At 38.9% G+C, this 10,184-nt stretch overlaps 1 protein-coding gene across 3 annotated transcripts in view; it reads left to right on the top strand.

Annotated features, from left to right (window-relative positions):
• Window positions 1–10,184, top strand: part of Casd1 (CAS1 domain containing 1) — a 41,170-nt gene that overhangs the window by 11,153 nt on the left and 19,833 nt on the right. For all 3 annotated transcript variants that reach the window (XM_050123818.1, XM_050123817.1, XM_050123816.1), the window contains exons 4-8: window positions 969–1,013; window positions 1,949–2,011; window positions 5,551–5,595; window positions 6,020–6,143; window positions 7,279–7,493. In XM_050123818.1, coding sequence (XP_049979775.1) covers window positions 969–1,013; window positions 1,949–2,011; window positions 5,551–5,595; window positions 6,020–6,143; window positions 7,279–7,493 — 492 coding nt within the window. The remainder of the gene's footprint in view (window positions 1–968; window positions 1,014–1,948; window positions 2,012–5,550; window positions 5,596–6,019; window positions 6,144–7,278; window positions 7,494–10,184) is intronic.

Here is a 10,184-nt window from a genome sequence, read left to right as displayed (position 1 = left end):
TATATATCTTGCACAACTCAAAGGTATTCAAATTCATTTATGGTCTACAGAACAGTAGTCTGGAGCTAGAACTGTAAAAGTTATACTATATGAACTACCAAAAAGAACAAAGGCCAACTGGTAAATATGGGATGTTAGTATGCAGAAGAACCGTAAAACTTTGCTGAAAAACATTCTTAAACTAGTATAACTTGCCAGGCATCGTGGTGCATGCTTTTTATCCCAGAGTTTGGAAAGCAGAAACAGAAAGATATCTGTGAGTTCGAATGCAGCCTGGGTCTGCAAAGTAAGTTCCAGCACACCTAGGGTTGTTCCACAGAGACACAGCTCTGACTCAGTGGTAGATGTGTCCTTGGTGAGATGACTCCTAGTATAAAGTTGTCAGCTTTAAGCAGCTTGATCTATAGGTTCAATATCAGTCCTAATCGAATTTGTTGTGGAACTGCTGGATTGATTTTACATTTTATAAAGAAGGGCAACATACCGCCAGTAATGCCAGCACATCTTCAGAATAAGGATCTGTTGTTTAATATAAAGCTTTATCTTCACCGTAGTAATAAGGGTAATGCTATAATGGAGTCGAGCTACACTAGCATAGAAAGAGACTAATAGGTAGTAGAGCACACACACACACACACACACACACACACACACACACACACACTCTCACACACTGCTCAAGAGTCCTGGATAAAAGAAGGTCTATTTAATTAATTTTGCGGAAGTGCTTGCTAATATGCATGGGAAAAACTGAAATTAGATCCCTACCTCATATCATCAAATAAAATAATTTCTAGGTGAATTTAGAATGATCAACACGTTAAAACTTTTTGGAAAAAATAATAGGAGAATATCTTTATTACCTCAATGTAGGGAACAGTTCTATACATGAGAAACAAACTGCTCACTGGGGAGGGAGATGATGAATTTAGAAACTAATGTTTCTCTGCTGTCTCTTCCGGCGGCAGCATGAAAACATTCCTTTTGAAGACAAGACTGCAGCAGTTAAAGTGGTAAGTTCGTGTTACCAGTGAGTCAAATGTTGGAGCTACATCAAAGGCAAATTTATTTGGAGATCAACTAATAGTCTATACGTTTTATCCATAGTAAATAGATTTCAGTGTATTCTTTAAAATGTGTATAGATAGCAGAGTAGTAGAATGAATGTCTGGATATTTTTATGTAATAAAATGGAAAATTTTGGTCTTTCAAATTTTTATCCAGGAAACAATAATCTTGTGTAGTAATTTGAAACCAGTGTGAATTTAGGATTAATGTCCATTAATAAATATATGTAGGGAGGTGGGTTGGAATTGGGAAAAGTAAAGGAAGAGAAATAATCAGGATAGATTAGGTAAGAAAAAAATGCCTTTTTAATAAGTGGGGTCACAGTGGGGTAGGGCAAGGAAAGAGTGGGACAGAAGTCCTGTCCAAAGGAAGGAGCTGAAAGTAGTTTTCCTTATGGACAAATGTGCTTTCGTCAAGGCCCAAGGATAAGGAGGATGAGCCGTGCCCAGGGAAAAAGCATCATGTGCAAAAACCCCAGACGTGGAGCACACAGGCGCCTTCTGGGGCTGACAGGGAACCAAGAGGGTCCTGGAGAGAAAGGGTGGGAGCAGCAGAGGGAAAGGCAGAGGGGCTGGTAGAGGACAGTCGTGTCTTCTCAACAAGTGCAAGGGATCCCACATTTTATTCTGAGGACAGTTCTGGGGTTTGAGTAAGGATTTTTTTTTCTGCTCAAATGTGGGGAGCAGAGGAGATGAATGGATACAAGAACTGTCATGAAATGCTTGGCTAGACGGAAATGACAAAAGAAGTCCTGGGCAACCTGACATTTTACTTTTAAGCGCTCTGTAAGAAAATGTTGATTTTTATTTGGAATGATGGAAATAAAAGTCTTTTTTTTTTTTTTTTTTTGCTTTTTCTTTATTTCTAACATTTCTCCCAGGATTTTCTTTGGCATCCAGAAGTTAATGGTTCTATGAAACAGTGTATCAAGGTGTGGACTGAGGTCTGTATCTGAAAACAGTCTTTTGTGTCTATAAGCAAATTTAACAAGCCATTGAGAACATTGTTTTTCCTAATCGGTGTGGGACTGATTTGTGTACTTGGATGATGAGTAACTGTTATTAAATATCTCTGCCCCATTATCAACAGGTAGGTAATACTTAGACTCTCCTTGTATAGGATCCTCTGTTGCTGCTGTCACTTAGGTTATTCAAGCTCAGAGGGTGACACACATAAGAAAGAAGGTTCAAAAACATAAAGCCAGAGACTGGGCATGCAAGTCAGGGGCCAGGAACTTGCCTATCATGGGTTAGGCCCTGAGTTCAGATTGTGTGTGAATGTGTGGGGCGGGGGGAGAGGGAGAGAGGATAGTAACATCAGTTGAGATTGAGATTGATTGATTTAGTACAAGGCTAAGCTATGTAGTGAGCCCTCATCTTGAAGATAAATAAACACAAATCACACAGAATAACATATTCTCTTGATACTTTTCTGGGGTTTCTTATTCATAAACAGGCACTAAAGGGGACTTTCTTGGTTTTACATTCAAAGACTTTCTTTTTATCATTGCGTGTATGACGTAATAGATAGGAGTAGTTCTAGCCTATAATATGTGTGCATAAATTAGAAGAGCAAGTATATTCTTGATGTCAGAGAATCTCAAGACTCTTGTAAGTCCATCTTACAGTCTCTGCAGTATTCTCCACAAAGCTAATACCAGGCTTTGGATGAAGCCTTCATTTCCCAGAGGCATCTGCATTGGCATGAACAAAACACTGTTCAGTATTATGTTTAAAAACGAACCACATTGCTGTGGAATAATGCTCTTATACACTGTAAAGATTTGTCACTCATACTAATTCAATAAAACACTGATGGGCCAGTAGCAGGCAGGAAGTCTAGGCAGTACAATCAGACAAGGAGAACTCTGGGACTAGGAAAGGCAGAGAGTCAGTCACCAGCCAAATGCAGAGGAAGCAAGGTGAGAATGCCTTACTGAGAAAAGGTACCAAGTCACATGGCTAAACATAGGCAAGAATTATAGGTAAACTTAAGTATTAAGAGCTAGTTAGAAATAAGCCTGAGTAATATGCCAAACAGTTTATAATTAATATCTGTGTGTTTATTTGGGACTGTATGACCGCAGGTCTAGATGGGACAGAAACTTCTGTCTACACCACATTTTGGATGAGATATGCATTTTTAGGGTCATGTTGGAACCTAGTCACCATTTATAATTCATTTGTTTAAGGCAGGTGTTCAGATGTATGGACTGCAGCTGAGAACGGTTACAGGGGACCAATATCAACTCAGGGTACCTAAGAATGGTACTGAGAATGGTCAGGGGCCAGCAGCAGTTTTAGTGTCTCTGGAGCTCAGTTGTGAGTCCTTCTTTATGTGTGTTTGGTGTTAGTTCTTTTCTTGGGGGAGACTTGCTAATACATAGGGTAAGTTGATACCAGAAGAATAGTAGTATAAACTACACTAACTTTATTTACCTGTCCTTTAAAAATAAACTACTTTTAAATACTTTAGAGTGGGATTTCCTAAAGGTAAGGACACTGGATTGAATGTGTTCTATATCTTGAGGGTAGTAGACATCTATTGAAACTGGTAAAACAGTCGATTGCTGAGGTATAGTGGAGAAGGATAGGGAAGTGGCCTAAACTGAAGAAACTATCTGTTTATGCTGGATATCTTAGGTTAGTGGAAAACCAAGCTGAAACTACTTGGGTAGTTTTGGGAAGTTTTGGTGTGGATTAAGGTGGAGAGAAGAGGTTTGCACAGAAGAAATTGAGTAAGTAGGAAATTGAGAGACTAGACGAAAATCTGTGGGAAATTGAATTATCTGGAAGTGGCAGGAGGAGGGGAAGGAAGAAAAACAAGAGAGAAGGGGCTGAACTGCTAGATTGCAAGGAGGAGTCTTCAAAGGCAGACAGGCTGTGGTGAGACTTTAACTAGGTAAGGTGAATGAAACTGCAGACTACTTGTCAGTTCAGACTTCATCACTGGGCACTAAAACAGTTGAAATGGATGGACCATGTTCAAACTTACAACCCTGTAACATGAGATTTAAACAAGAGAAAGAGAACCTGTCCTGCAGAGGAAAGACTATTCTCCCAAGTAAGTGTTTGCTTTTAAGTACAGGAGGTTGGGGGATGGGAGATGGGGCTGGAAGAATGGTTTGGAGAATAAAGATGCCTTGATACTTCCAGGTTGAAGGAAGAAAGGTGAAACAGGCCAGGAATGCTATTGTGAGTTTTGGAGGAGATGACTCATGCATGGATCAGAGCTATAGAAGTGAGAGGGAACTCCGTCAAGAGAAGAGTGTGAGGCTAGGGCTGAGAAGTGGAAGTCCATTTCTGGACTTGCTCCTTAGAGGAAGATTGGCTAGGTGATATGGAGATGAAGTTGGAGCTGTGGACGTGGGCTGGGGGGTTGTGCGTTCTTACTTCTGAATGACATTGGAGGGTCAAACTATATGTTGAAGAGGGCAAGAGGATGTGCTGGAAGAATGTCAGACTCGGGATCACTGCTCTAAGACCAAAAAAAGGAGCTACCTAGGGGAGAGAGAAGGAAAGAATGATTCTAAGAAGTGTGGTGCTGTAAAAGGAGGCGTATGAAAATGGGCATGTCTACCTGAAGGGAGGCACCCTCTCAGCCTGCGTCAGCATCCTGATGAGAAGTAACAGTTGTCAGCTGACTGTTCTATAGGAGGATTTTAGTATAGTGCTTATTTTCATTTTCCTAAAGATGCATTGGCCTCAGAACTTAGAAAAATGGCATTTTGACTGTTCCTGCCAAGCTGAGAAATAACTATTTTTTTTAATGGGCCCTTACTGCACAAGTTCAGTATCATCCCTGCCTATCACAAGGCACTCAGATTGTATTTGAAAATGAAATGTTTTAAGAGAAGATACTAAAACTCAGTACTATGTATATGTTGTCAGTTCGGTTGCACTAATACATGAAGTAACTTTTACAGATAGTGCACCTCACAGCCAGTGACTGTTCCTACAGAGTTTTCCTTCTTTCCCTCATGCGATCTTTAATAGTTAACAGTATATTTTCTTAAATTCATGTTAGATTTAGCCTTCTCAACAGATTGCATTTGCTTAGAGCACTGGCCCTGTGTTTTGTTTCTCTCTTGCACTGTGTACCCTGTAGCTTCTGTGAACACCTCCTCACTGACTGACGTAATGCACTGGGGCTTCACTCTAAGCAATTTATTCAGAGTTCAGAATGATAGCGGGTCATGTTCAGCTTCATTAGTGTGTATGTGTGTGTGTGTGTGTGTGTGTGTGTGTGTGTGTGTGTGCATGTGCATGTGCGTCTGTGTGTGCATGTGTGTGTGTGTGTGTATTTCTAAGAACACTATAAAGAATTAACTACATAAGTGTAAGCTTTTAGCTGTTAGAGATCTATCATGTAGTAAAATACTACAGTAAGGGATACGGGTGTATAAGGAAGACCGTGGCTGGTGTTGCTTGTGCTCGCACCATGACCTGGATGTAGTGTGGCTATAAAGCTTTCCTCCTTTAGGACTCGGTCGCGAAGCCCCATGTGATTGTCGCAGGCGCAGCCACAGTAAGTTCTTGTCTGCATTCTTACAGAGGGACCTTTGCTTCTCTCTTATGTACATGCTAAGAGAAAGCTGATTTACATTAAATACAGTTCTTGATTGTGTTTATATTTTAATTCCCATTTCTATTATAATTAACCAGACTGATGAATTTTAATAAAAAGGTCTGAATGAACTGAGTAAATTTAATGTTAAATCGCAGTATTATTTTCTATCTAGAATTATATTGAGTATTAGACATTCAAAGACTGTTTTATAGTGAATTTTTATAATTGTGAGCATGTATTTCATTAAATAATTTGACTAAATTTATTCTAGTATTAACTAAAAAGAGAATTGTGTTAAAATTATTGTTACAGTAGGTGCATTATACACTTTACTTTTCTGTGCTAAGTGCCGTCTTAATGCTTAACTTCCGCTGCTTCTTAGTGGTCCATCAAGATTCACAATGGTAGCGAGGAAGCGCTGGCGCAGTATAGGATGAACATCACCTCCATAGCGCCACTCTTAGAAAAGCTGGCAAAGACTAGCGATGTTTATTGGGTCTTACAAGGTAAGGAATGAATAATGAAAAAATGTCATTTTATATATATTTTAAGATATAGGTTTTATTATATCCTCTTTCAAGAGACAAAATTGCTATTTTCTGAGAGTGAATTTTGAAATAATGTTTGCAAGATTATAATAAACTAGAGGGTCTTGCTTTCTTCTTTAAATTTAAGGAATAAACCTATAAATATAGAAAGCATAAAATAAATAAAAAATATCCTCCAACCAGTAGAGTGGCTGCAAAATGCAGTGAAGAGATAAACCCTGAAGGCAAATGAGGTTTCTTGTCAACTGTTTTCCTGTCTGCAGGGCACATTCACTGCTAAAGAAATGCAGGGAAAATATTGACCCTCTTTGTATAATATTGTAATCATTAGAAGTAAAGATATTTGGAAACCGCCCTGTCTTTAAATTGACATCATCTAGTTTATACTGGGTATGAAAGTCACATTAAGTCAGCTCATTTCAGGAATTTATTGAGTGCCCATTATTTAATGTTCCACACAATATGAAATGCCTTGGATATTTTAGCAATTCAATATCTTTGTCAAAAACTCTTACGTTTATTTCCAAATTGGAAGGGATAAGAAAGTAGTAAGGAACTGTTGCACCATCTTTGTTCAAGTTATAGACTCATGACAAGCCTTTCTCTCATGAAAATGAGAAAGAATTAACATATAATAGTTGATGGAAATGGACAGACCTGGGCCTGTGTATTACTTCCAGATTGCCTGAACAGACTTCCCAGAATTGCACTGGGACCACAGAAGCAGACTGGTTATTGTTCCTTATAAGACATCCTTCCATCATCCAGTTGTAGTTTCTTATCATCTGCATCAAGAACTTTAAACTCTTGGGCCATACTGCAGCACCAAAATGTTTTCCCTAAACAGTATACATGGGGAAGTGATAAAAGTTTTATAAATTGAGCAAGATATTGGCTCAGAAGTTGAATGGAAGATAGGAAATCATTGGCAATTTCAGCCAGCTTTATGTAGAAGTAATTTATACTAAGTTCCTGGTCCTACCTCGAGTTTAAGAACAGACCATGGAATGTGGACTAAGTAGCATGTGTGGCCTGCTTTTACCACTAAGAAGCTTTGAAGTGTGTTACTTTGAAATGTGTTTCCCATGTGCAGACCCCGTTTATGAGGATCTCTTGAGTGAAAACAGGAAAATGATCACGAATGAGAAGATAGATGCCTACAATGAAGTTGCAGTCAGCATTCTGAACAGCAGCGCCAGAAACTCCAAGTCCAATGTCAAGTTGTTCAGTGTTTCCAAACTAATTGCTCAAGAAACCATCATGGAGTCTTTGGATGGCTTACACCTTCCCGAATCCAGCAGAGAAACTGTAAGAGTTACCTAGGTGACAGGAGGAGAAACTGAATTCAGTTGCTAACACCCATGAGTCATAAAACAGGATTACAGTCCTAATTACTCATGCTGTCTAAATGTACATGTAGAAATAATTTTGCTTTCTGTTACCTAGATGAGGCTAGAGTAAATAAGAAGTGTCTTATACTCCAAAACTTGAAGACTCCGCCGCTGTAATAGAGAAAATGAATCCTCCTCTAGCGTGCCAGTCACAGTTGAGAAGCTCTGAGTTCTTAGCGTGCACAGAGGACTGCTTTATGTTCTCCATCCCTTATGCAGACTCAACTACAGTGGGGAGCACACATTTTCAGATACAAAATCATTTTTATAACCTCATGGTTCTTGTACTGCATTGTTCAAGGCACAGATTAAGGTGCCTGATGCAGAAACTTTAAGTGAGAAGAAACACTTTGTAAGTAATCACTTTGTATGCTGGAACAAAAGATTTACAGTGATTTCTCTTTTAAAAAATATATATATATATGTCTTCAATTGAAATAGAATTACATCAGTTTCTTTCTTCCCTGTGGCCCCTCCCAGGAGCCACCTCCAGCCCTTCCCATATGCCCCCACTTCAAAGTCAGTAGCTTCTTTTTCTTTATTGTTACTGCTACACACACACACACACACACACACACACACACACACACACATAAATGGATGCATGTATGTGCACAAATATATAAATACAACCTGCTAAGTCTGTTTTATTGTTTGTGTATATATACGTATATATCTTTTAAGGGCTGACAACCAATAAGAAGGCTCATCCGTAGAAGAGACTTAATTCTCCTTCTATCAGCAATCATTATGTCTATAGTTCTTTGTCTAGGAATGGGACCCCGTGAAATTCTCACCCTTCCACATTAATATGTCCATTGATTTGGTCCAGTCTTGTTTGTACAACCTTTTCAAGAAAAGATTGTTCCCCAAGCAGATTTCCTGGTAGTCTGTCTCTTACAACCTTTCTACCCCTTCTTCTACAACGCTGCCGGAACCATAGGTGTAGGGGCGGTGATTTAGATGTGTCCATTGTAGTTGGACTCCCTACAATTCAAGCATCTCTGAAGTGTGTCCAGTTGTGGTTTTCTGTCATGGTCTCCATCTGTTCCATTTACATCCTCTCTGTAAAGAGAGGCCTCTTTGGTGAGGGGTGGGAGCTACACTTATCTGCGGGTATGGAGGATAAGATTTAGAATGTAGTAAGGAATTATGCTGGTCTACCAAAGTGCTAGTAATAGATTCTCTTTTTAAAGACCATGACCTTACTAGCTTTGGGAAGTTGGCTTCGTTTCAGTACCAGCCATGTTTTCCCTTCTGTTTAGAAGGCTTACGGCCAATTATACAGCTGTTGGTTAGCACCAACATGTGAATGCCACTTAGTGCATGTACCTCGCCATGCTGGTCATTGTCATGGCTCCCAGATGTTGCAGGTGGGTAGAACTGTTTGGTTGTTTCCCTCTCTTGGCAGATTGTGTTGTATTTTCAGGTACCATAGAAGCTAGACTACAGGAGAGAGGCTTGAGGGTCAGGTTCAGCTGAATCTTCAAAGTCTTGTGCCTAAGTGTGTATTGTCTTCAGCAATAGGGACCCACCCTTGAAGGGCTTCTGAGTTTTTAAAAAGTAGTGGATCTCAGGAGTGTGTGGGTATATGAGAAGAATTAATCACATACTTATCTTGCCATACTCTTATAATTGAAAAGTTTTGGCATTAGATGATTATTTTATTTTAGCAAGATCTAGCAAGGAGTTCTATAAGCTTAAATGTGTTTGTAAGGAAGAATTTAAATTTTAAGGAAAAAAAATAACTCATGTTCCTTATTTTAGTCCATGAACTGGGTGTAGTGTAGCTATGAAGCCTCTTTTCTTCCCTTTAGGATTAGGTTGCAAAGGCACTTTTTATCAGGTATCGAAAGGGCTCATGTCAAATGTTGTGGTAACCGTCCTTCTGCAAGAAAATGCCTGTGTTTGCATAACCCCATTTCTTTATATATATATAATGGTCTTTGAAGACTTGGAGAGAATTGCAGACCTTGTAAGAGAATCTGTAGACCAGGGTTCCTGAGAACACCAGCTAGAGAACTTCCTTGGTCCAAAGGCTAAACTGATAGGATTTTCTAAACACTTGAATCCTCTGACAGCTTATGCTCTGTGGCAGCATCTGAGTCTCTCAGATGCCCACATTGTAAACCTAGAGTTGGACCAATCTTTTAACTAGACAGAATCTTGACGGCTCGCCTCAATAAGTTTATTATAATCAAACTGTTGAGCATTCCAATTTTATTAGCAATAGATATCTTAAAATTATACTCATAAATTATCTATAAGCTGTGAATTAAATAAAAGGCATATTGTCAATATTGTTAGCTAAGAATTATTATTTTTCAGTAGTAGTTATATTGCATTCTTATGTCAAGACTGAAACTTGATCTTAACTATTCTGGTTTTGGAAGTCTGCTAATTAAAATTCTTTGGTATATTTCATCTGTCAGTATTCCTTTTTTTTTTAAGTTGATCTACTAGCAGTCATCGAATCTGTGAGCTTTTTGCTATTTTTCATTGTTTTTTTGTTGTTCTCTAAAAGAACAAAACCGTGTTAGTGCATTATAAATAGCAAGGCAGTGTTGCTTTCCAAGTGCCATGGTCACATAATAAAACAAGCTTCGTT

This window comes from Alexandromys fortis, unplaced genomic scaffold (assembly GCF_014885135.2).
Source record: "Alexandromys fortis isolate MF-2015 unplaced genomic scaffold, M_Fortis_MF-2015_v1.1 scaffold_214, whole genome shotgun sequence".
NCBI lineage: Eukaryota > Metazoa > Chordata > Mammalia > Rodentia > Cricetidae > Alexandromys > Alexandromys fortis.
The sequence above is the reverse complement of the archived record's forward strand: the minus strand, read 5'-3'. Positions and strand labels throughout refer to the sequence as shown.